The sequence below is a fragment of the Labeo rohita genome, chromosome 5, assembly GCF_022985175.1.
Source record: "Labeo rohita strain BAU-BD-2019 chromosome 5, IGBB_LRoh.1.0, whole genome shotgun sequence".
NCBI lineage: Eukaryota > Metazoa > Chordata > Actinopteri > Cypriniformes > Cyprinidae > Labeo > Labeo rohita.
Genome location: NC_066873.1, coordinates 28,883,609 through 28,910,721, shown reverse-complemented (window position 1 = coordinate 28,910,721; position 27,113 = coordinate 28,883,609). Strand labels below are relative to the sequence as shown.

General features: G+C 35.2%; 4 protein-coding genes across 4 annotated transcripts; all 4 read right to left on the bottom strand.

The window, feature by feature from the left end:
- Positions 1-165: 165 nt before the first annotated feature.
- Positions 166-8,668, bottom strand: arrdc1a (arrestin domain containing 1a). The gene is made up of 8 exons (XM_051111248.1): positions 8,486-8,668; positions 5,160-5,270; positions 5,030-5,080; positions 3,886-4,040; positions 3,582-3,764; positions 2,192-2,368; positions 1,018-1,546; positions 166-754 (listed from the first exon to the last, which is right to left on the bottom strand). Exons 1-8 carry the CDS (start codon positions 8,601-8,603, stop codon positions 717-719), a joined length of 1,362 nt encoding a protein of 453 aa, XP_050967205.1. The 5' UTR covers positions 8,604-8,668; the 3' UTR covers positions 166-716.
- Positions 8,669-10,522: 1,854 nt separating this feature from the next.
- On the bottom strand, positions 10,523-12,480 carry LOC127166151 (P2Y purinoceptor 4). Its single transcript, XM_051111249.1, has 2 exons — positions 12,385-12,480; positions 10,523-11,730 (listed from the first exon to the last, which is right to left on the bottom strand). The coding sequence occupies exon 2, from the start codon at positions 11,713-11,715 to the stop codon at positions 10,693-10,695; it is 1,023 nt and encodes a 340-aa protein (XP_050967206.1). The 5' UTR covers positions 11,716-11,730; positions 12,385-12,480; the 3' UTR covers positions 10,523-10,692.
- A 1,632-nt stretch (positions 12,481-14,112) lies between these two features.
- On the bottom strand, positions 14,113-15,996 carry LOC127165907 (lysophosphatidic acid receptor 4). The gene is made up of 2 exons (XM_051110864.1): positions 15,849-15,996; positions 14,113-15,096 (listed from the first exon to the last, which is right to left on the bottom strand). Exons 1-2 carry the CDS (start codon positions 15,858-15,860, stop codon positions 14,113-14,115), a joined length of 996 nt encoding a protein of 331 aa, XP_050966821.1. The 5' UTR covers positions 15,861-15,996.
- A 3,748-nt stretch (positions 15,997-19,744) lies between these two features.
- Positions 19,745-26,657, bottom strand: nelfb (negative elongation factor complex member B). Its single transcript, XM_051108823.1, has 13 exons — positions 26,406-26,657; positions 24,928-25,088; positions 24,733-24,832; positions 24,325-24,555; positions 24,007-24,192; positions 23,604-23,716; positions 23,400-23,502; positions 22,249-22,344; positions 22,016-22,158; positions 21,823-21,929; positions 21,594-21,735; positions 21,400-21,508; positions 19,745-20,353 (listed from the first exon to the last, which is right to left on the bottom strand). The coding sequence occupies exons 1-13, from the start codon at positions 26,505-26,507 to the stop codon at positions 20,195-20,197; spliced, it is 1,752 nt and encodes a 583-aa protein (XP_050964780.1). The 5' UTR covers positions 26,508-26,657; the 3' UTR covers positions 19,745-20,194.
- Positions 26,658-27,113: the final 456 nt, after the last annotated feature.

The window sequence follows — 27,113 nt, the reverse complement described above, 5'->3', positions numbered from 1 at the left end:
TTTTTATTAATGTGTACACTACACAGAAATGTAAATCACTGTTAAAATACAAAAAAAAGTTTTTAACATGCAAATAGTGTGCAATACTAATAAAGGCAAAGATTAATCATTAAAGTCAGAAATTAATCATTAAATACCACAAAACTTGAACTATATATTCAGTAGCCTTGTATAATGACTTGAGGATATGTGTATCCACACATAGTATAAAGTTACAATTTTAATTGAACTGGATTCTTCTTCAGCTTATCAGGAACATAAAAAACAAAGCCTGAATACACTTAAAAAAAAAAAAAAAAAAAAAAAAAAAAAAGGTAGTAAATTTACCCTGGGGATGTGTGATTGCAAAACAAATGTACAAAACAAGCAATAGCCTAATAATAAAAAGAGAACTTAATAATCTTCCATGATAAAACTCCTGAAAACAAGTGTTAAATATCTTCGCATGAGGCAGATCTACAGATCATTACTAATTTCTGTCCATTTCCAAATGGTTTGGCATAATGGCTGACAAACCACATCTGAAGCATTGTATCATCTGACCTCTTAGGTTAAATATCACAGTGTTGAGAGCACAGACCTCTTAAGAACACAGAATTTGTATATTTAAACATTTGGTTCAAAAGCGCTTGAGGTCTGCATTTATAATAAAGTCACAGGAGCGTTATGAATATTTGCAATGTTTTTCTCCTTTCTTCATATGGTTGGGAAACATCCTATATATTGCAGCTATCTTCATAAGAAGGTGGAGCCTCTGTCAAAAGAAATAAAATCTAATTAATCACCAGCTCACATTGCCTTACCTAATAAACAATCAATTAAATTTTATAATAATATTAATAATAATAATAATAATAATAATAATAACAACTATTGTTATAATAATAATAATAATATTATTATTATTATTATTATTATTTTTATTATTAGCAACTCTACATTTTAAATATAACTCATTTTAATTAATTTTAAATATTATTTAAATGATAGATAGACGGATAGATGATTACGCCATACCAAGCGGATATGCTGAACTCCTATAGTTTGGAGGCAAGCTTGCTGAAGAGGACATGCCAACAGGGGGTGCTGATGGGCCGTTGGAGCTCTGTCTCTGTCTGAAGCTGAGTCCAGGAGCGTAGCTGAATGCATTAGGAGACACTGGAGCCTGGGAACCAGACTCATGATGTGCTCTCTTTGGCATTTCCCCATTGTAGCTATCCACATCTGGGAGTTCTGGGTACAGATCAGCGGGAGGTGCACTGGGGGATGCGTAGGTGCTACGAGGCCTGGGTTTGGGTGCGGGTTTTGGGGCTGGGCGTGGTGGAAGGCTGGAAGAGGCAGATTCGACGGGAGCAGCAGCAGGAGAGGGGGCAGGGGTGGGAGCAGCAGCAGGAGAAGGGGCAGGGGCAGGGTCAAAGGCAGAGGTGGGGTTGTTACGTGGGGTTGGCGTGGGTGGAACCGCCCGGGAAGGCCGAGTTAGGTCCACTGCAGTACTTCCAATGTAAATGGGCAGAGTTAATGACACCTCTGGGTATTTCAAATAGACCTGGAAAAGCAGAGATGAACATGCAGATGAGATTTCAGGAAGGAAGTAGGAAATATCACATGCAATTTGCATGTACTTCTGATAAAATGTATTGCTCTGATATTCATGTTCCCAGTAATTACATACAGCCAGACATTATTAAACACTCCACAATGGAGAAAAACACTCACACTTTGCATTACGTTGTTACGCTGTCAATGTAATATGTGACCCTGAACCACAAAACCAGTCATAAGGGCCAATTTTTTAAAACTGAGACTTATACATCAACTGAAAGCTGAATAAGCTTTCTATTGATGTATGGTTTGTTAGGATAGGACCGATATTTGGCCGAAATACAACTATTTGAAAATCTGGAATCTGAGGGTGCAAAAAAAAGATTTCAAAATACTGAGAAAATGAATTGTCCAAATGAAGTTTTGTAGTTTGAAGTTTTGATATATTTACAGTGGGAAATTTACAAAATATTTTCATGGACCACGATCTTTGCTTAATATCCTAATGATTTTTCGCATAACAGAAAAATTATTTTTATCCCATACAGTGTATTGTTGGCTATTGCTACAAATATACCCGTGCTACTTATGACTGGTTTTGTGGTCCAGGGTCACATTTGTGTAACAATAACTTAATTTAAACACTCACTTGAATGTAGTAGCAGATTTGGATGAGGTTTCCATTAGTCAGAGTGGACAGATTGAGGGAAGGTACAATTATCTGCTCTTTCCACTCAGATTTTTGTCCACCCTTAACTCCAGGTCCTTCTACCTCCGCTACTGTCCGCAAATCATATGTCGGCTTCTTGGTATTATATGTAACTTTCTGAAATGAAGAGATGAGAGGGTGTGATGATCATATCATATTATACAATCCTTTCTGGGCATTGAACATGCAGGGTCAGAAAGCTCACAGATTTTATTAAAAATATCTTCATTTGTGTTCCGAAGATGAACAAAGGTCTTACAGGTTTGGAACGACATGAGAGTGAGTAATTAATGACAGAGTTTTCATTTTTGGGTGAACTATCCCTTTAATATTCAAGATTCTTTGATCAGTGTAATGTTTAAAAGAACAGGATTTATTTGAAATATAATTTTTTTGAAACAATGTAAAAGATTTTACAGTCACTTTTGATCATTAAAAAAAAAAAGAAATAAATAAATCTTACTGACCCCGAAATATTTTTCACACACTGTACAGAAGTGTTTCAACTAAATAAAAATATTTGGTCTTAAAGGTCCACTGAAGTGCTATGAATCATGCAGCGTTATTCTATGCGTTGACGTAATTTCAACTGACCAATCAGTCCCAGACCCTTTTTTTTAAAATGGCCAATAACATTTCGTATACATCTCAGCTTGGGCCAGAGCTGTTGAGCTCAGTAAAGCCTTTTGAAAAGCATTTGACAGGGTATGACAGCTACAATCTCATCCATATCACTATAAAATATAGCATTCCATGTAAAATTCAAATGGGTCCAATACGTTTTGTGGTCAGTACCGACTCTCGCATATGAGCCGCTCTATGTTATCGTGTCTCCGGATCGGAGCAAGAGGTGTGTGTGCAAAATCAGACTTCTTTTGCCCCAATGGAAAGCCTATACACTGTCTGAATCGTTCCCTATCCCCTGTATAGTGCAATACATGCCATTCACCATACAGAAAATACTAATTCTGTGAACAAGTGACCGATTTTAGCCACAGCTTCAGCATCTACTTATAATGTAGGGGGCGGGGCTTTTCAGATTGTAGAGAGCATTTGATTGGACAGAAAGCTTGATGAGAAGCTGAAGTGCAGGGTGATGTCATCAAAACCTATATCGGCATTAATCCATATTGGCGAAAGTGAGAGACTATAAGTTTTAAATTCTTATATCTTGTAAAAGCAAATTTTCATTGTTTTGAAACACACTAGCTTATAGATAGATACCTTAAGGTTAACATATTCATACTAAAAAAAGCAATTTTGATTTCATGGGGACTTTAAAATATCTAATGTAGTTAGTGTAAATGTAAAGTAGTTAGTGTCATCTTACCTGCATTAGACTGGCAACCACATGGCCTGTTGACTTCTCAGATTTGTTTTCAATCTCAGCGAACACTTTGATGATCTGTCCAGCAATATACCCTCGCATGTCGCTCTTAGCTTTCAGCACCACTGTCCCGTTCTTCACAAGCATGTATGAGAAATTCTTGGTTATAGAAGATGAGTTAGGTTCCTGCACAAAGAAAACAAAGGTAAGTCACACAACACAGCTACTATATAAGATATCAGAATTAAAGATATTCAAATTTGTGGTCGTTTTCTTTTAGCCAGTTTAGCATATGGCGATCATTTACCTGTATACCAGGTATTTCATTCAGGTTGACTGTGTTATTCATAGAGAAGAGCTTCTCTATCTTGTAGTCTTTTGCAAAACGAGGTGTGTCTATGAAAGCCCGAACTCTGTATATAATCCGTCCATACGGCCCTTCAAATGATGTTGGTGCAGCAGCTACAAAAGAGAGGATTAGAGAGATTTGTGTATCTTCTCTGCAGGTGCAGATAAATGAATTAAAACAACTGAGGACAATGCTAATAATTTGCCTACATCTCATAACAAAAGATTTAACTTTTTGCATTAGAACAATAGTCTTTTTAAGCAAAAGGTTTAACATGGTGCATTATCCAATAAGCCAAATATTTTTAGCAAAAGGCTGAAAACCACAAAAGCCAATGCTGCAGCACAAGAAGCACGATTCTCTAAGAGCGGCATTGTTCTGTAGGGGGGGAGCTGAAAAGTCTCAGATAATAGAGGAACAGCAGATGGAGGTTTCAAATAGCAGCTGAGCAGCTCCAGACAATAAAAGCAGTGACAACCTAGATGGGCTAACGTGTGTCTTAGCTTCACATTGTGAAAAGAGTGAATAAAACGAACAAAAACGAAGGAATCAGATTTACCCTTCACTTGTTTGAAAATTAACTGACAGTAACGGAATTCACACCACCTTTCAAAAGTTTTCTCATTTATAATGATACAAAAATGTCTACTGTAAATAAATGCTTTTTTTTTTAAACTTTACCAAAGAATCCTAAAAAAAAAGATCACAGTCTCCACAAAAATATTAAGCATCACATAAAAAAAATGTCTCTTGAGCACCAAATTAACATATCAGAATGATTTTTGAAAGACTGGCATAATGGCTGCTAATTCAACTTTGTCATCACAGAATAAATTACATTTTAAAACATATAAAAATAGAAAACTTTTTTATTTTTATTTGTAGTAACGTTAGCATTTTTTCTATCTAGGGCAAAATGCAAAATATACATAGATTAGGTGACTAACATAGGATGTATGTGGTTATACAAAGCTGACATTTCGATATTTTTAAATTTGTTGTTCTGTTGCCGTGGATAAATGTAAATAGTGATTAATCTCTGACATGTTTCGGAGGAATGTTGGGCGACGGGTCAGCTCAATTACATAGAAGTGCCTCTCACCTGGCAAGAGAAACTTGAACGGAAAACTGTGCTCGCCTTCTTTCAGAGTGCCTGGGAAACAGACGGAGAGAAGGTGTAAGTGATCTGAACAAGCATGCGATGCATAAGCAAGACCATGACACCTGTGTACCTTTATCTGCTATTGAGACAGAGCTGCTGAAGTACTGCTCCTCCTCTGTCCAGTCTGTGTCATTTGATTTGGTGGTCACTCCACAGAAGCCCTGGCAGTTCACTTTAATTGCTGTTCATGAAATAAACACATAGGTCAATCAAAAAGAAATGTCCCTTCACAGATGCAAGAAAGTGACAAGCAGTGGGCGTCTCTAGACCTTTTTTTCTGAGACATGATCCCCAGTTAAATACTATTAATAAATAGTACCAAGATATAATGAAAGAGGATCAAAATATAAGCACACTTTTTTGCTGGGGCCTTGTGCCCCAGTACTGACGAAAGTCTATTTCAAGGAATGCATCATTGCGTAAGGTTATGTTAAATTAGTGACAACAGCTGTTTAAAGGAATATTTCATGAGGGTCAGTAAATGATGACTGCGACTGTCTGGCACCAAGATGACAGCCTTGTTTCTTTATTAAGAACTTAATATGACCTCACTCTGTCCTTTACCCTTACCAGCAGGACGTTCCATTATCCCCAAAAAAACATATTAACCATATGTGCAGAGGTTTGTTAACCTATGCACTTCTCATTTCTCATGAAATGTTCTGCAACCATCAAGTTATTGCTACATGAAAAAATACATCTTACTGTATGACGAAATTAGCAACAGGGGTCAGATTAAAAATAATAAAAAAAAAAGTTCTGCACCATGTTTTTTTATACCATGTAGTTTGTACAAGTAGGTACATGCAGACAATATATTATATGCAGATAATATATATATACATGCAGATAATATATAATATATTTTTAATCAGAATAGCCTGTATAAAGACAGTCTGCATGAGTTAATTTACAAAGATAATTTCCCAACCCCTGACAGAAATTAATATAGACATTAACATGCATATGGTACAACAAAAACAAACCAGCATTGGGTAAAATTTGGACATACTCAGTGAATGGGTTGTTTTGACCCAGCTGTTGGGTTAAATGTTTAACCCAACCTTTTGGGTAGTTTTATTTAACTCAACTATTGTTTAAAAATGACTATATGGCTATCTTAAAATAAACCCAAAAGGGTTTATTTTAAAAGGCTGTAAATTTAAAAAAAAATCAGACACATAATTACTAGAGGCATCAGCAAAAACCTAAAGGTGAACATTTATTTATAAGCTTTTTTTAATGTTATTATTTATTGAACTTAGTAATAAATGTTCATTTATTGAGCATATTAATAAATGTTAATTTTCAACATATTTTGGGTTCATTTTAAGCAAGAAATATAGTCATTTAAACACTAGTTGAGTTTGACCGCTCGGTCAAAACAACCCAAGTCCATATTTCACCCAGCGCTAGGTTGTTTTTAACTCAGCATTTTTTAAAGTGTACATTTTTGAAAGTTGCTTTAAAATGCTTGTCTTTGTGATGTGATCTGTTTGCTAACCAATATTTCCCTTCTCTAACTCTAACCCCAAGACACGCACTGAGTGCTAGCAAGCAGAGATGTTACCACAGATACATAAGCAACCATGGGAAATATGTCTGAAGAGACTCCAGTACTGGTGAACTGGGTGAACAATAACAACAACAACATCTGGAATCTAAAGATCTCATGATCAGTCACTTTGACTTATTATCCAACCATAAAAATCATCTGCTAGTGCTAATACACCTGTGAACAAGGCAAAATAATTGCTAAGGTCAAAAAAGGCAGCTACTTAAGAATTTTATTTTATTTTTTTTAATAATGACTCAAACAGAACTGTTATTGTTACAAATAATGTCAGCTGACTTCTCTGTAAAGTTGTAATGGTGACTGTGTGCGATTGTTATTACTGTTGTCCTTACTCTGGAATGCAAGCGAACCAGTCTGGTGAGTATCCTTCATCAACATCTCAGCTCAGTCAACAGACCAACCCAAACCACTGACATAACCACGTGACTTGCTTGCTTTCTCATATCACTGCAACGCTGATCATTACATTGTATGTGACTGTTTTCAAGCAATCGTTTTGACTGCACTCTGACTCATTTTTAGTTTAGTACCACATTTGCCTAGCCCATAGCGGTTCTCAAACGTGCGAAAGCACTCTTTTAATCACACTTCCTTGTTCACATTGAGTGGTGTTTTTTTTTTGTTTTTTTTTGTTTTTTTTATACACAGAATCCCATGGCCAAGCCCAGAAAAGGCCTAATGTCAAACAGCAGCTGCACTGTCTTTTTTAACAATATATTTTGCTGGTTACTCTTTATTGCCTTTATTAGTTTTATGGGTGTCACAAAGCAGTGCTGGACTGTATTTGTATAATACATATGAAAATATATTTGATATGCATGTTGCAAGTAACAAAGAGTCATATTTACTTAACATATTACCAGAAAAAGCCAAATTAATGGGATCTTTAAGGCTTACATTCCTTCAAGTGTCTAGAAATCACAGCAGATTTACATTTTACAAGTAAAATATTGTAGTGGATCAACAATATTGACTGTTAGGCTTAGCTGTGTCAAGATATCTGACCTTAACATGAACAGGTGTACTGAAAAGCACTACGTGAGACAGGTGCTGGTATCAACAGGTGGTGGATGACATGCATACACTACCTTTATTTTTTGTACCAAGCAGTCTGACTAGTATTGCAACAAATTGCATTCATGTATGCTATTAAGAGTAGATTTGAAAATCAAATTTGTAGGACAATTTAAAGATGTTTCAGGGCCTGAATGACTGACTCAAACACGCTGCTAAAGGCTTAAGGCATAAATATGCAAATGAAACACTCGGAAAAACAATAAACACCGCCGAGCAGCTGCCCATGCGTTAAAGCCATATGTTTCCTTACACTATTTTAGATGTTCTTACATTTCATTTTCTCAGTCACTGTTTTCAAATGCTGAAACTGATAACCGGAACTGCGATTAATAGTTCACTTGGTAAGGTACTGACAAACAGAGTAGATTACGCAGCACTTTCAGCCTGTTTATTAACATGTATTACTGTCAGTGTCTTTAAAACACTCTGTTTATGGGTTTTACGGAAATTTATGAGAACTAAGAAACGAGAGCGGTGAGAGGTTTATGCACGATTCCGCGTTGGCATGTCAATAAAAGATCCGCAAGTTTCGTTCACACCAGTTTCAGTCCTCGATACGCGAACACAAAACCAACCCTAAACGCGCGCGCGTCTAGGAAAACAACCAGTGGGTTAACATTTAAATCTGATACACAACCAAGGTACTTTAAGAAGTAAAAGTGTTGAGAAACTTTTCAAAATCATCCAGTGAAAACACAAAGGGTAGCTGCGGTGACCGATAATTAGAGGCATTTTTTACTTACCTTTACATTGTATCGGCTGCCCAATTGAGATTTTCAAAGTTCCGGTGAGAGATTCACCTGGAGTATAAACTGTTTTGTTGTTATTAAAAGTTAATTCGAATTCTTGAAGCTTTCCCATTCTGTTCTCTATCCACCGTGAACAGGTGGGTGAGCGAAACTAATCCACAAGGAAAGGAAATGCTTTACCTGTCGCCGACGTCACGCAAATATAGCCCTGACGTCACTCGGAGTTCTGTAGTTCTCACAGGTAAGAGGAAAAAAACAAAACACTGACTCACTTCTTAATTCTTTTTATTACAGTACAAACAAGGAAGATTGTTTAACAGTACGAAATGATAATGCTAGTTTTTTTTTAAAAAGTGTTTCTATATTTACTTTGTACAAAACATTTACAAAAATTAAAAAAGTAAACAAGGAAAAAACACTGAGGCAATAAACGTTATTTCATAGCTTGTATCAGTCATCAACACTGAGACAAACAGCTTCGTTGCCTAAAATAGATTTTCTGTGTATTTCATTTCAGTCACATACTAGTATTGCTGTCGATGGCTATTTAAAATGTCAATACAGTACAAAATACTCGTTTAGAAATAAGTTTTACTGATACCGTGTGAAAGATTCGGCTAAATAAGACTGCATGTAACTATCATTAGCATGTTTTGAAGCTTAGCACAAAGCCTAGCAGCTATTTTAATGTTCTAAAACAGGGGTCACCAAACTTGTTCCTGGAGAGTTTACCTCCAACTTTCCTCAACACACCTGCCTGGAAGTTTCAAGTATATCTAGTAAGACATTGATTAGCTGGTTTCAGGTGTGTTTGATTAGGGTTGGAGCTAAACTCTGCAGGGACACCGGCCCTCCAGGACCGGGTCTGGTGACCCCTGTTCTAAAACTTTACTTTTCAGACTGGAATGAATATTTAAAAAAATATCTGAACAATTTTTAATGCATTCCACAGCAGTGTTGTTAGCAGAAGCATCCTGTAAAGTAAATTACTGTATGGAAATAAATGTAAAGACAGTGGGGGTCACAGTAACATTTTTTGTGTCAAATTCACAATATTACTGCAAGATTATGCTTAAAAATATTTGTGTTCTTAGGACAATACAGGACAAATAATAAATAAAGAACAGTGTAGTCTCGCAGTAGGCTACTTATCAGAGCACAGTAAGGTCACCATAAAATTAAAATCTTTAAAGGATTAGTTCACTTCCAGAATTAAAATTTACAGATAATTTACTCACCCCCTTGTCATCCAAGATGTTCATGTTTTTCTTTCTTCAGTCGTAAAGAAATTATGTTTTTTGAGGAAAACATTCCAGGATTTTTCTCCATATAGTGGACTTCTATGGTACCCGTGAGTTTGAACTTCTAAAATGCAGTTTAAATACAGCTTCAAAGGGCTGTAAATGATCTCATCCAAGGAATAAGGGACTTATCTAGCAAAACAATCATTTTTTTTTTGTATACAATTTATATACCTTTTAACCTCAAATGCTCATCTCGTCTAGCTCTGCGATGCACTTGCGTACTCAGTGCAGTCCCGTTCAAGACATGTTGAAAATTGTTGTAAAACGCCCATCTCATTTTCTTCCCCAACTTCAAAATCGTCCTACATCGCTGCTTTACCTTTTTTTGTAAAGGGTGTTTGACCTTGTTTGCATGCTTACATTGTAAACACTGGGTCGGTACTTCTGCAGTGATTTAGGACAATTTTGAAGATACAGGAGAATATGAGATGGGAGTTTTTTCGACATACCCTAACTGTCTTTCACAGGACTGCACATAGTATGCATGCACATCGCATAGCTAGACAAGAGAAGCATTTGAGGTTAAAAAGTATATAAATTGAAAAAAAAAAATTTAGAAAATAACCATTTGTTTCGCTAGACCCTTCTTCCGTGGCTGGGATTGTTTACAACCCTTTGAAGCTGCATTTAAACTGCATTATGGAAGTTCAAACTCACGTGCACCAAAGAAGTCTATTTTATGGATAACATTCCTGAAATGTTTTCCTTGAAAAACATCATTTCTTTACGACTGAAGAAAGGAAGACATGAACATCATTGGATGACAAGGGGCTTTGTAAATTATCTGTACATTTTAGAAGTGAACTAATCCTTTAACTTACCCTTGCAACGACATCCCTGATGACACACCACTAGCTTGAGGTCGGAAAGTTTTATCACAACTTCATGTTGACTTGCCTAAGAGACAGTAAAAGTTACATTTCTCTTTGCAGTTTGACTTACTGTTTCTGAATCACTGTTGTTTTCAACATTGCGTCTGACCCCTATTACCCTAAGAGATCTCCTGAATGCTCTGATAAAATTACGTGAGCCAAAGAAGTAGATAAGTGGGTCCAAGCAGCAGTTGATTCCTGCCAATATATAGCATGCATAATATGCTGTTTCCAACTGCAACAGAAGTCTGCATTTACTAGGATAGTACTTTTTCACGACTACTCCGATAGTCCGAACAACATTGAGAGGAAGAAAGCAAAGGCCAAATATTAACAGACATATCCCTATCATCCTCATTGACTTAGTCTTGGCTGATTGGCCCTGAGCAGAACTGATGTTAATGCGGGACACTGAGCTCGCCAGGCGACTGTAGCAAAACACTGATATAGTTAAGGGTAAAATACACCAAAAGAAGAAAATCAAAAAGTTAATAATGAAGTAAGCATCTATCAGCTTTTTCTGATGAATAGTAAGACACTGCCCGTGATTATCTTCAGTGGTTACAGGAAACATCCATCCATAGAAAATGCCAGATATTATGAGAAAACACCAAATCCCAGCACACAGCTTCTTCACAAAAACCTTCCTTTTTATCAACGAGGAGCGGTTGAAGTGAACCACAGACATATATCGATGAACGCTAATGAGCGTGAGGAAGATCACACTGCCGTTGAAGTGAATGCTGAGTACGGCGATCTTCAGCTGGCAGGTGAAATTCCCAAAAACCCAGTTGCTATCACTGGCGAAGTACACCGCCATCAGTGGAGTAAGTGGAGCAATGATGGCGTCAGATAGAGCCAGATTGAACTGGAGAACGACACCAGAGGTCCAACTGTGAATGCGGCAGGTGAAGACCCAAAGGCTGAATCCATTGAGCAGAAGACCCAGCAGATAGACCAGACAGAGGATCACAGCTAGAGATATGTGCTGAGGCTCAGGAGAACACAGAACCCCATGGCTCGCGTTGAGTGAATCTGAGGTGTTCATCTTAGAAGAATGCCACTGTGCAGAAAGCAAAATGAGGGGGTTGTTAATCAGATTTTAAATAGTGCAAATAGATAAACTGAATATTACAGTAGCCCTGAACCGCAATATGAAAAATAAAAATTGGGGTTGGGGAAAAATGACTTAGATCATTACAGAGCCTAAGTCCTAAGATTTTCTCTCTGACTTCTCTTTCTCCATTTTTTTTTCTTCTTTTTTAATGTGTGTCAAGATCATTCACAGAGTATCATTATCTCATTTTTGACCAAGATGTCTTTTGAAGGGTTTTGCACCTGAACTCTTCATACACACACAAACCACACACACACACACGTCTGGTCAGCTATCCTTGTAGGGACTCTCCATAGGTGTAATGGTTTTTATACTGTACAAACCATATTTTCTGTCACCCTATACCAACGCTACACCTAAACCTACCCATCACAGGAAACTTTCTGCATTTTTACTTTCTCAAAAAAAAAAACATTCTGTATGATTTATAAGCTTTTGTACCCATTCCCCCCCAAACACACAGACAAAAATTAACAGTACATGAGAAACATCTTCTGCACTATTCAGGCAATGTTATAAAATAACATGTAAATGTTATGTACATTACCAAATTTAACATTCCTCTGTATATTGAATATGAAGTTTACACAGAGCACTTACCAGGTCATTCAACACTCCCCTCAAAACTCATCTGAAATTGTATGATGAAGTGACTATATGGAAGCACACAACTTTACTTGAACATTTCAGTATTAGTGCATGTGATAAAAAGGAACCAAGACAGGATTTCCTTTTATTAGTCAGCAGTCATTAACCCAAACTCCTCCCTTGTCTGATGCTATCAGCAGCGAGGTGCTGTAAGAAAATTTGCCTCATGATTGATGGATTTTAAGCGAGCAGAACAACCACCCAATAAAGCATTATAATAATCTAACCTTGAGGTCATAAACGCATGAATTAACGTTTCGGCATTTGACATTGAGAGCATAGGTCGTAATTTAGATATATTTTTGAGATGGAAAAATGTGGTTTTGCAAATGCTAAAGTGTGGCTTTCGAATGAAAAGACTGCTATCAAATAGCACACCTAGGTTATTTGATATTGATATATCGAATTGGTCCAAACTTCTGTCCCACAACCAAAAAAAAAAAGATTTAAAAAGCATCTTAGATTAGAATATTGATTGAAATCCACAATAATATTTAAAATATTTGTAAGCTTAATATATTTAAAAATCATAATTTAATAGGTACTTTCAAATGGGAGGTGGCTGTCCCGAACCATAACTCCTAAATTTCAACTTATGAAAACAATATTGAAACAGAAATTGTATTTTTTTTTTCCATTGTTGTTTTTAAAAATATATTTGATCTTTTTAAAAGTGAAATCTAAAAATATATCGTCCATTGTCTATTAGCTGAGACTGATTTTAAGTACACCTCTAATAACATTTAGTTTTCAAAACTGTGCTAGCTAACCACGTGCTGATTAGCATCTTTGAGCTAGGTTTAAAAGTACCTAAAATTATCACTACCGAAACAGTCACGACTGAAACATCATCATATTATCACAAAAGGGAACACATAATCCACATATTTGGGGAAAATAAAATTTTAGTACAGTAATGCAAATGTTTAGAATGTTTTAGTAGTGTTTTCGTATGCAAGTTAAAATTATGTGATGTGCATTACTGTCACTACCGAAAATGTGCACTCACTACCGAAACATGGGATTTTTTTTTAAACAGTATACTGAATTATCAATTAAGATGTTATGATATTTTCTGGTTCAATGTATATTCAAACTATTTAATCAGTATGAAATCAGTATGATCAACTTTTTGCCTTTTACAAAGAGAAATTGGGTTCAAAACTCAACAAATATCATAAATTACACTTAAAACAAAAATGTCATTGTTATTGATTTACCTAATTTTATTATATGCCTAATTTATATTTTATTAAAATGTAATAAAAAATCATATATATTTACAATCTAGATGTAAGCAAAATCTTAATCAATATATCCTATTTGGGGAGAGGACAAATATTACAAAACAAAAAATATAATATGAAAATTAACTGTATCTTAAATGTTCTACAGTTTGCATACATACAATTTTTCCACATTTTTCCAAAACTGTTCTTTGGACTGTTCAACTCTGACTTTGGACCAGTTCTGTAGAATGGCCCATATATAACATTTTACTGCAATTTACTGAAAAAAAATGTACATGAATTATCAACAAATGCCAAAACATACATGATACATATAATACTACATACATATACAGAATATACATCTACTAACATATACTATATCAGCAAAGTTTTTTTTTTTTTAATTACAAGCAAGAACAGCAACCATTTCAGCATGCTCCATGCAGTCTTATGAAGATTCATCTTGAGCAATTTTAAGCCTCAAGCCTATTCTACGTAGAGAGATACGAAATGTTTTTGTGAATTTCTGACAACTGAAACAATAGATAATTGGATCGAGACAGCAGTTTGCTCCAGCCAAGATCCATGACACATAGTATGCAGTCTCTAGTTTTAAAAGGAGGCTGCAATTGCTGGGAAAGAATTTCTTAACCACAAGACCCACACTGCAAACCACATTCATTGGTGTGAAACAAACAACGAATATTGCCAAACAAACAGTCACCATTTTACATGATTTTTTCTTAATAGCTTGTCCACTATCGTGGCTAGTGTCTAGACGGGACATCGAGCGTACCAGAAGACTGTAGCAGATCACAGAAACAGTAAATGCTAGAAGTAATCCAGGAATGAGGACAGAGAAGTTTGCAATGAAATAAGAGTTAGTATATTGGTCTTGGTGAATGCTGAGGCATAAAGTGTGATTGTTCACTGTGCTTGTGTCTAAAATCATTGCTAAAACAGTTCCTTTAACCAATACCAAAAGCCAAACTCCAAAACAGAGCTTCTGGACAAAGTTCTTTCGATTCATGTAAGAGTCTTGGTTGTAGCATACCACGACCACATAGCGGTGAATGCTAATGAGAGTCAGAAACAGAATACTGCTATATATGTGAAAGGTCATTAAAGCTATTTTAAGCTGACAAAGAGCTTTCCCAAAAGGCCAGTTAGCAGTGTGGTAATACACTGCCATAAACGGTCCCATAGGACATATGATGACATCACTGACAGCTAGATGAACTTGAAAAACAGTGTTGGACGTCCATTCTGGTGTCTTGCATGTGAACACCCACAGACTGAAGACATTAAGCAGGAGTCCCACCAGGAAAGTTAGACAAATGAGCACAGAAATGGAGATGTGCTGTGGCTTCATGGGACAAACCACACTGATGTCTCCGCTGGTTGTGTTAGATGAGAACTCTGCACTGTTCATCTGTAAAAAACAATGAAAATATTAATGGCATTATTAATGGTTTATTACAAATCATGGCTACACTGAAGAAACTTAGTGAATTAAAATAGGTTAGATGGGTTAAGATGCCAATTTTATATATATATATATATATATATATATATATATGATATTTACACACAAAAAAAGAAAAATGAACAGATCTTCATTCTGTTCAAAAGTTTACACTCCTGACTCTTAATTCATCAAGCATCAGTGAGCATTTGAACCTTCTGTAATAGTTGCATATGTGTCCCTCAGCTGTCCTCAGTGTAAAAACATGGATCTGATCTCAAAATCATACTGTCAGTGTCACAAAACTGCTGAAAAACCAAAGAATCTGTGGGACCTAAAAGATTTTTCTAAAGAACAGTGGGCAGTTTAACTGTCCAGAACAAATGACTGACTCATGAACAACTATCACTAAACAAAAAAAAACATCTGTGGATCATTCATGTAACAACACAGTATTAAGAATCAAGTGTATGTAAACTTTTGAACAGGGTTGTTTTTAAAAATTCAGCTATTATTTTCTCTTATGGACTATATGAAAACATCTTTTATATGAAATATCTTATTCAGGTCATTACTAAATAAAAAATAACATGCATTTTGTATGAACCCCCTTTATTTTAGTAAAATAATTAACATTTAGCAGATTCTGCAAGATGTAAACTTTTGACCTCAACTGTAAATAATACATTCGCAAAGAAGACATAACCAAATTTTGTTACCTTTGAGTCCATCTGAGAGAAGCTTGAGTGATAGCTCGATGGAGACAATAATTCTCTAGGCTTCTGTAAGGCATTATATATGGGCACTGAAAACTTCCCTAGAACATTTAAAATAAGAAGGTGTTTGATGCTATCTTTAATGTAGGTGAGAAAGTTTGCAAGGTGGGTGTACACAAACTTGACTGCTGAACTGCAAAAGTTATTAAGGGCATGCCAAGGAGTTGCATCATCTGTACTTGACTGTGGTTGGCTAGAACATGCACGTTCAGAACTGAAATCGAAATAAGGATGCAAAATAAATGCATTAGGCTTTAATGCTTTCTGTCAACAGTCATAATTAGTTTCTTCTGTAACCATTCATAATTATTTAAAACTATATCAAATGCACACTTTATCTGATTTAGATGGTATTTATAAGTTCTCTGCACTTTGTTATTGAGTTTTTCTTTATAACTGCTAAGGATGTGACACTTACATACCACCCACAAATCAAGTGAAAGGTCATAAAAGTCCCAGGATTGGCAGAATGCCCACACTAATGTGTATTACACTGTGTATAATTTTATACTAAATAAAGTATAAAATTGCCTCTGAGGTTTTTAGTCCTAAACATCATACTTAAGCATTAATTAATAAGTTTACATCCGCATGTCTGACTTTTTTATATAAGCTCGCAATTCTGACTTTTTTCCCTCAAAACTATAAGATATAAACACGCAGTTGCCGAGTTATAAAGTCAGAACTGCTAGATATAAAGTCAGAATTGCGGGATATAAACTTGAGGGGAAAAAAGTCAGAGTATAAACTCACAATTCTGACTTTTTTCCTCGCAATTGCGACTTGACTTTATATATACCCTGGTGAAAAAAACAGCATATGCTGGTAGGTATTGGTAGGTTTTGATGCTGGAATGCTGGTTAGGTAGGTTTTGATGCTGGTTTAAGCTGGTCCTTTGCTGGTTCATGCTAGTCCTCGACCAGCAAAAACCAGCAAAGGACCAGCTAAGGACCAGCATAAACTAAGAAAAAAGTCAGAATTGCGAGTTTGTATGCAATTCTGAGAAAAAAGTCAGAATTGTGAGATAAGTCTTTTTTTTTTTTATTCAGTGGCGGAAACGGGCTTCCATAAACAGCTTAACGGACTGTTTTTGTATGGCTAAAATTAACTGGAAGCAAGAGACCGGAAGTCTTGCACATTCACGTTAAAAATGACAGCATCTTAAGTTAAAAATAAGGTGGATAGTTTTGTCTACATTATCCCTTAATATGTTATGTTATGCTTAAAATCACATTTTTGAAAACAGTAGAGGGGGACAATGCTGACATTTAGGTCAGGGGTCAGAAGAGAAAATGTTGTCAGCATATGAATTATGCAGAAAGAGTCCGTAACATCATGCCTTGAGCAGCTGTAACGTTTGACAAATAATGAAATGAGGCAGCTTCGGTGCTGTGAGGCAAGTATGATGTTGTCCGAATTGACAGAACAGGGACGAGCAACTGAACCAGCAGAACCGCTCCTTCCCATCTGAGACTTGCAGATGGTAACACGGGAACTACTTACAAAATTAACATGCTTTTAAATTTTCATGCGTTTAAATGTCTGAGAATATATTGAAAAAAAAGTAGGCTAAAGGAAAGCATTCATTACTCAAAAATAATTAAGATCTTCTGTTAAATAAACAGATGTGAATGAAATGCTCTTCAAATTACAAGCCCATTTCTTGGTATGGAAACAGATGTCGCAACAACTGCTGCATAAACTGATGTTTTAACCTTTTAAGTAAAAAGAGGAAGAGTAATATTCGTAGGCGCTTGGTGTCTTCTCGGTTTCAAAGTGGGCATGTCTTCCTTTAATGTTTTCTCAATTCCTTTGTGTTGTAACCAATGCTTTTTTAGGTTAAACAAGTTTTAGCACTGTGGGGAAGATTTTAAATATTGCTGTGGTTATTTTTATTTCCCATTGGGAAACACCATACACAATTTCCACCAGGTGACGACAGCGTGGAACAATCCGACTGAATGCTGTTATGTTAGTTAGTTGTGCTACATAATTAATAGCAATTTACAATGACATAAATGAATCAGAACCACTAGACAAGCTCAACTATGACAGTACAGGAGGGACTGTAGAGGTTACAGTGGTGCATCTGTCGGATTATTCGGATTACTGCTGCATATGACAGATTCCTACAACCATCACAAGACAGAAAACCATTTACTGAGCCAGGTTCTCATTACTAGACACTAGGTGGAGACAGCGGCACAGAGGATGTCAGGGCCTAGGCATTTTATGTACAACACAGGAGAATAGAGGAAAAAAATTAAACTCATAGTTCATAAAAATTACGTTAGGTCTAAATATGTAAATCAGTATCTCATTAAAAATACATACAATAAACATTGGATGAAGCCGGGTTTAAAATATGCATTTTGCTGACATACTAGAGTTAAAGGTTTTGACAAATGGGTTTTGATATTTGAAGGATATTTCACTTTATCACTCCATGCCAGTATAAATATAATAAATTAACAGCGTTATAGGAATAAAATGTTATGTATGAATGTTATGTGAACAAACCCCTATTTAAAGACCTCTAGGAGTCTGTGTGCTACTGAAGTGGAAAAAAATACTAATTGTGAGAAAAACAGCCTTAAAAGATTTGTATTGGAACTTAAATATACAGAAGCAAGTAAGTAAGCAAGTGCAATAAAATAGATACTTTGATGTGTACCTTGGATGTTTTTTTATTTCCACTAGTCTGAAAGACTACATGTTATAGAAACAAAAAAACCAACCAGCTAAGACTAGCCTGGAAATGGCCAAAACCCGTCTAAAACCAGATTGCTGACCAGCTATGACCAGCTAAAACCAGCCAACCATCTTAGGCTGGTTTTAGCTGTTTTTTCAGCAGGGAAATCATGACTTAAAGAAACCATTAGAGAGAAAATTTCTTAATATACCAAGATTATATTAAGGAAACATTTTGTCAAATTAGGTGTTTAGAATATTGATTTAAAAAATATTTCACTTTCTTAAAAATAAAAAAAAAGGTAATGACGTTCATATGCACTAAGCATACCAACTGTAAATCACTTTTTAATATTTAATTTGCTTTTTTATATTATAGTGAGACCATTCTACCTACTTTTATAGCCATATTATTTTCATAGCTGTAATGAAAACAAAGATGAAATACCTTAAAAAGTCTGTGTAAAAAAAAAAAAAGTATATGATAAAGTCCATGATGAAGATTGTATCAGTTACTATGTATTTTGAATATTGTTAAATGCTTTTTTATTATCATTATTATTACCATATTTGTGAATATTATTATTATTGATATAATAATAATAATAACAATAATAATAATTCATACTTATCCAATTTGTGACCCTGGACCACAAAACCAGTCTTAAGTAGCACGGGTATATTTGCAGCAATAGCCAAAAACACACTGTATGTGTTAAAAATATAGATTTTTCTTTTATGCCAAAAATCATTGATATTAAATAAAGATCATGTTCCATTAAGATATTTTGTAAATTTCCTACCATAAATATATCACAACTTAATGTTTATTTAGTAATACACATTGCTAAGTGCTTCATTTGGACAACTTTAAAGGTGATTTTCTCAATATTTAGATTTTTTTTCACCCTCAAATTCCAGATTTTCAAACAGTTGTATCTCGGCCAAATATTGTCTTACCCTAACAAACCATACATTAATGGAAATCTTATTTATAATGTATAAATCTCAATATAAAAAAATGTACCCTTATGACTGGTTTTGTGGTCCTGGGTCACATTGGGTTGCAGGTGCGAGACAGCAGTTTGCTTGGAGAAAGAGAAGCTGCCAATCTTCTGAATGGCGATTGATTCTGTTGTGTCTTGTAGCCATGTCTGGCTTGGACAATGTTAGGCCGAAAAAAAAAAGCATCTAATCAGTTAAGTTTAATGCATTTAAACACTCCAAAAACAAGGACTGTAAACTTTCTAACCAATTATTTTATTTACACTAGGGCTTGTTTCTGACAGAATCCAAAGCAAAACACATTCAACCATGAAATGCTACATTTGAAGTCATTCAACACTGAAACAAGTCTACATTTTTCTAAAAGTAGCATATAAATGAAAAAAAGAACTGAGCCAACAAAATTACAAAATGGAAAAGGCTTTTAAAATTACCTTTATAAAAGAAAAAAATAAGAAAACAAAACTCATATAACCATCACTTCCACTGTACACACGTTCAGGGCAGTCTTTATGATATTAGACATGCTGTCTATCCCCATGTGAACATGATTGCTTTTGCTGCTCTCTAGTGGCCGGGGCATCCAGTCTCTCTCAGAGAGGAGTTGTAGGAGTGGAGGGGGTGGAGGGCACAGTAACAGGGTGAAGGCCGAGATCAAGAGAAGGGGCTTCCTCTGGTTCCGGGGGGCTTTTCTTAGAAGCTTCGAGCTTCTCTTTCAACAGGGTGTACAGTTCTTTCACTGACTCACTGCTCTGTAATACCAAGAATTCAAATTTGGTTACTTTATAAACTCCACAGTATAAAAAAAGGTACGCACATCCCACAAACCCAGACAGGGCTCAGGTGCAAGACAAAAAAGTCAAACCATGACAAAGAACACAAACATAATGAACATTATGTTTGTGTACTTTATAAACTGTCAGCAGAGAAGTCCACTTCCAGAACAAAAATGTACAGATAATTTACTCACCCCTTGTCATCCAAGATGTTCATGTCTTTCTTTCCTTAGTCAATAAGAAATTATGTTTCTTGAGGAAAACATTTTAGGAATGTTCTCCATATAGTGGACTTCAATGGTGCACCCAAGTTTGAACCTCCAAAATGCAGTTTAAATGCAGCTTCAAATGGCTCCGAATGATCACAGCCGAGGAATAAGGGTCTTATCTAGCGAAACGATTGGTCATTTTCGAAACAAATTGAAAATTTATATACTTTTTAACCTTAAATGCTCGTCTTCTCTTGTCTCTGCGACACATGCAGTAATCTGGGTCAATACAGTTAGGGTATGTCCAAAAAGTTTTTCAAAATACCCTAACTGTATTGACCGTATTGAAACGTAAATAACAGAGTTCACGCAGATAGACAAGACGAGCGTTTGAGGTTAAAAAGTATATAAATTGTCAATTTGTTTCGAAAATGACCAATCGTTTCGCTAGATAAGACCCTTCTTTCTCGGCTGGGATCATTTCGAGGCCGTTGAAGCTGCATTTAAACTGCATTTTGGAAGTTCAAATTTGCACCACTGAAGTCCACTATATCGAGATAATTCCTGTTTTTTTTTTCCCTCAAAAAACAATTTCTTATCGACTCAAGAAAGAAAGACACAAATATCTTGGATGACAAGGGGGTGAGTAAATTATCTGTAAATTTTTGTTTTGGAAGTGAACTTCTTCTTTAACAGAATCAGTACAGAGAGGAACAGAGAATGCCATCTAGCATTCTTAAAGTCAACATTAAAACAAAACTATTGAGGCATTGTTTTAGCAAATTCACTTTCATTCCATTTCCTTTAAAATACCTGTTTTGGTGGTTCAAGCGTCTTCATTAAGGTTTCCATGTAGGATGCCAGCACCTTCTGATGGAGATGATTCAGCAAGCGAAGACAGTGTCGGTGAACATTCTCCTTACTGCAAATGAGAGAAAAATATACTAGAACTGCAGTGCAACTGACAAACACCGAAGAAATTGCACTATAAAAAAGGTAATACAAACCTAGAGAAAGACGTGAGAAGGAAGTTATCAAAGACAGCATTACAGAACTCCTCTGATCCAAATTCATCAGACAGCAGAGTCAGATGACCAGTGAGAAGATGGAGAAAGATGTCTCCAAACGCCATGTCGTTATAGGTATCAACTGCACAAACAAACACACACACACAGAGTCTCTGTGAGGCTTTGATTTATGGATCCATTCATTTAAAATATCTTACAGGAGTCTCACCCAGTGCAGGCAGAAGCCGCTGTAAAGCATTTTTATTCCTCTGCTTAGCGATGATAAGCACATAATAAAGACCGATCTCACACGCCACCCTGTTTTCCTGTATATACCTAGATGAGACCAAAACACGATCCATTTTAGAAAACTGAGCTTTTGCTGAATATACTGAGCTGAGGAGCATACCTGGTACAGATACCTGGAGAAGGTTTCAGGGAGAGTGGTGGGATACGTCAGAGAGGTCTTCTCCTCACTTGGCAGTTTCTGCTCCACGGTGAACGTGTAGTCATCCACCACTATTGACATCATGGCAGGCAGAAAGCGTGTTACCACCTCCAAATCCTGATGGTGAACAAGACAAAGAGTAATTGTACAAAGCTATTTCAAACATTAGATTATGATGTATTGAAGAATGGCAAGAGTTAATCTTACCATACGTGGCTCTTTAAAAACCTGGCTGTCAATCATATCCCAAGCACCCTGGCCAAGAGAAAGCATCCGCAGCAGGAGGAGAAGATCGGGGCTGTCCTGTACATGAACACAGAGTGATTTCATAGCATGAATAGTACAGCAGTAATATTTTGGTATTTTTATATACTCTTACAGTATTCACTGATAATTAAAAATAACTTTTAATTTTATATTAATATTAAAAAGTAATAGTTTACATTTTAGTAATTTTATGTGCTTTATTTTTTTATATATATATTTATATTTATTTTCATTTTAGTAATGTATAATATCTTTACCGAATGTACTGATATTTCAAAATAACTTTTATTTTTAGATTTTCAGTTTACATTTGAGTAATTTTTATGTGCTTTATTTTTTTAAATCTTTGTTCTTTACTTTTGTTTAATCTTTATTGAATTTATACATTTTGCTCTACAATTTGACCTCCAAAAAAACAAATCACAATGTAAAAAATAAACAAACAAACAAATAAATAAATGTAATATAAAAGATAAGAACACATAAACAAGTAAATAAAGTAGATCACTTAACTAAGATAAAATATTAAATTATTTCAGATTTAGCAAATTTAGTACTTAAACAAGGAAATATTTTAACTGTGTACTAATATGCTAATATTAAATAATATTATAAAAATTAATTTGACTTATTTCCAGCTTTATTTTAATTACCAAGAACTACCTTTAATAGTTTCAGTTTTAGTTAGTGCTGTCAAATGATTAACTGCATCCAAAATAAGTTTTTGTTCACATAATGTGCGTGTATTGCATAGATTTATTATGTCTATATAAATACAAACACATGCATGTATATATTTAAGAAAAATATGATAAGTTTATATTTTAAATATATTTATATATAATATAAATTATATGAATATAAATATATACAGGTAAATACATGCAAATATTTTTTAAATATATATTGTATGTGTATGTATTTATATATACATAAATATACACAGTACATACACATATATAAACAAAAATCTTTATTTTGGATGCCATTAATCACGATTAATCATTTGACAGCACTAGTTTTAGTTAAAATGAACAACACACAAGATGTCTACTATGATCTAAAACCAGCTATGGAGCTGGAGTTCTTACTCTGGGCAGGGCGTCCTGGCTCAACAGCTCTTGAAGGTTCCTCACGGTACTCAACACTAGTGTGTTACAGGCAAATGGGTCACAGAGGATCATAGACAGGTCACTTTAAGAAACAAAGACAGAGAGTGTTACATTTTAAAAGTTTTATGGGTTTATTGTATGTTAATGTTACCTCGTGTCAGTATGGATATGTGAATCTTGTACCCTAACACTTGTTCCTGCCCTTTCTTCACTCCGTCCAGGAAGCCTTGTAACTCTCGGGCCCGTTTAGCATCCACAAACTTTTCCCTGATGCAGGCATCCAAACACCAAGAAAACTACAGATAAGAGCAAAGATAAATGTTTTTTTGTATTGAGTGCAATCTGTTTGAAAGAGGTCAGCTTTATGGTACATGATCACACACTGCAATAGTTCCAAATTTATAAACAATCAAAACATTACATCAAAGTCTGACTTCCAGAAAGTGCACAGTTCCTGTTCCTTATTGTAACTCTTATTTAGGCCATTTTGTATAAACATTATAAATATAAGCCTCCTACAAATGGTGCTCAATAATCAAGAAGTTGTAGTGTGCTGGCTAGTACAGAGAGGAAACTGTTTTCGTACCTTGTGACAAGGGTCGACTGAACAGATCTCGCTAATGTCGAGGTCATGGAGGGACATGAGCAGCTCAGCTCGCAGAGTGCAGTAGTGTACGTTCCGTGTGCGCAAGAATAGCGTCCGCAGGAACTGTAGTACCATATCGTAGAGCTTTACGTTCTTACCAATCATCTGAGTCAGCTTCAACACCACCTGATGAAAAAAATAAAAATCAGTGTGGACAGAGATGTTTGCCATTTTTCTGCAGTATAACTAAAATCCAAGTTTGTTACATTCTAATAGTATAATAAAAAAACAAAAAAACAAAAAACACCTGGCACCTACCTCACCCTGTCGCCGTGTTTTGGGTGAAGGACTAAAAAAATTGTGAAGGATAGAGAGGTCACTGCTGAAAAGAGCCGCCTCCTTCTCCACAATATACTGTTTCAATAGAGGAGACACCTCATCCCCAAACAGAGCCTGATTGTCTTGCCAAATCTGCCGTTTCACCTCCACTGCGCAGACTTTGTACAGCTCTTTATCAGCCATCACCTGTTTCAGCTTCTTCTCAGGTACCTGCATGACATGTCACTGTTATGCTAAAAGCTCTGTTATAATAGCTGTAATAATAAATGATAAACTTCACAAAAAAGAACAAAACTAAATTGCGAAATCTGTATACTGTGCTACCTCAAAATATTTTAGACATCTAACCACCATAGTAATAGGTCATTGCACACAACATATTCAAACCTTTGGCAGATGTTTCAGCACTTGCATGACAATGGGCTGTATGGATGGCATCTTCACCAATGGGAAGCTTTTCTCAAGAAGTTCTTCCAGCTTTACGTATCTGTGTAAATTTAGAAGATGCATTAAAATGATTTATGTCTGCTCATTATGAGTTGCTGTATATAAAAAAAATTTGAAATTAAACTTTTCATTCACCTGTCCTCATCCTTGCCCTCTGCAATGGTGGCAACACGCTCCATCAGCTTTTCTCGAAGTTCATCGAAGACCGACTGATGAAACTCCAACCGTGGAGTCCCGTGAAGATCCAGGAAAGGCAATGCAGACTGTAGGGTTGGCAGCAATATGCCATTTTCCATCTGTCAATGAAAATACAGTTGTAATAAAAAAAAACAGCAAGATACGACACAACAAGTACTACTAATGGAAATAATATACTTTTAAAGAATATACCTGAATATGTTTTCAGACACATAATTGCAAAGCAAATGCAATTAGTTGAACTGAAAAGTGATATTTTTTAAACCCATTTAAGTTGACTTTTTAATGTACTGACAGGAATTTATAGTAAACAAAAATATACTTTAATTTCGGTGGAAACTATACTCTTGTCATGTATTTAAATGTATTTGTAATTACACATTTGTAATGACGTTAGGGCTGTCAGCGATTAATCGCGATTAATCGCATACAAAATAAAAGTTTGAGTTTGCCTAATATATGTGTGTGTACTGTGTATAATTATTATGTATATATAAATACAAACACATTCATGTATATATTTAAGAAATATTTACAAGCATATGTATTTATTAGAATTTTTATATAATTTATATTATATATAAATAAAATCATTTTGTATATTAATAACATATTTCTCATATATATACACATTAATTTGTGTGCATTTATACATACATAATAATTCCACACAGTACACACACATATATTAGGCAGACTTAAACTTGTATTTTGTATGCGATTAATCGCGATTAATCGTTGACAGCCCTAAATGACGTTGCAATGTAGCACATAAAATATACCAAATAACACACTACAGTTAATTCAATTATAATCAAGTACTTTAAATGTGCTTTAGTATGTTAGACAACACATCAAATCAAGTGTACTTCTTTAAAGCATGATAAAAGATCATTAACATATTTAAAACTTAATAACTTAATTATTAAAACTAATTTGACATTTTTTAAAAGTGTTTTAATAACTATAGTCAGTAAAGTGTACTTTAAATACACTTAAACGGCATTTATTTTAATAATGTTTTATTATCTGCAAGTTCAGTTTTTTAAATATACGTTTAAGATGTGAACTGCACATTTAATACAATTAAGCACACTTCTATTTCACAAGGGCACTCATAGGTACTAGATACTTATTTCTTAGTTATTAGCGATGAGTAAAGCTACAGTTAGATATTAGAGAAGAGAATACTGGATTACGTACTGGTAATTAAAACCAGTACTAGTAACATATTAGTTATTAGTTTTTATCGGCTTGTCATAGACTGTCATATGACAAGTCTCACTGCAAGCGCCGCCAGATCTACATCCCTCCCATTACAAACAATGCTGGATGCTAGCGAAATGCTTTATGCCTAATGCAAGACATTTGAAAACTGAAAAAGAGGTACATATCCAAGTGTATTAAGCTCTAACCTGAAACTGGTCGATGGCTTTCAGGGGTTCTGTGCAGTTAGTGAGAGTTTCTTTCAAATCCTCCCCATTGGATATTCCCAGCTCTGGTAACCCTGCGAACATTTTTAGCGGCTGTCTCTATTTTAACTGCACTATCAAAACGAAAGGAAATGCGCTGACAGCCGAAATACACCAGTTGTTGGCTAGATTTGCATTGTTCGTTGATATCTGTATTCGCACACTTCCTAACTGTGCAACGTCGTCAACAGACTCTTGTTTCTGACACATCGTAAAAGGTTCCGCCTCAGAAATGTTCCTAGAGTCAAGCTAGCCTGTCAAATCCCCACAATAAAATCTCCAGTATTGCGCGGTAGGCCTACATGTGTATACTAAAATGCTCTTACCATTGAAAACCAAAATTAAAAGACACATCTATGATCTAAATGTTTCCTAACATTTAAGTTAGTGCTGTCCAATGATTAATCACGATTAATCGCATCCAAGTTTTTGTTTACATATGTGTGTGCACTGTGTATATTTATTATGTGAATATATAAATACACACACATGCATGTATATATTTAAGAAAATAATTTGTTTATATAATAAATATATAGTATATTATATAAATGATATATTACATAAATATATGTGACCCTGGACCACAAAACCAGTCATAAGGGTCAGTTTTTCCAAATTGAGATTTATACATCACCTGAAAGATAAATA

Bases quoted from the DNA above. Each gene is read 5' to 3' on its own strand.
- nelfb (XM_051108823.1), bottom strand. From the start codon at position 26,507: ATGTTCGCAGGGTTACCAGAGCTGGGAATATCCAATGGGGAGGATTTG. The intron at 21,930-22,015 runs GTATCTGTACCA...GGTCTCATCTAG, and splicing joins CTCCCTGAAACCTTCTCCAG to GTATATACAGGAAAACAGGG. The intron at 20,354-21,399 runs GTATTTTAAAGG...TTGGTATTACAG, and splicing joins CGCTTGAACCACCAAAACAG to AGCAGTGAGTCAGTGAAAGA.
- arrdc1a (XM_051111248.1), bottom strand. From the start codon at position 8,603: ATGGGAAAGCTTCAAGAATTCGAATTAACTTTTAATAACAACAAAACA. The intron at 5,271-8,485 runs GTAAGTAAAAAA...TTTCATGAACAG, and splicing joins GCAGCCGATACAATGTAAAG to CAATTAAAGTGAACTGCCAG. The intron at 5,081-5,159 runs GTACACAGGTGT...TCTGTTTCCCAG, and splicing joins TGTCTCAATAGCAGATAAAG to GCACTCTGAAAGAAGGCGAG.
- LOC127166151 (XM_051111249.1), bottom strand. From the start codon at position 11,715: ATGAACACCTCAGATTCACTCAACGCGAGCCATGGGGTTCTGTGTTCT.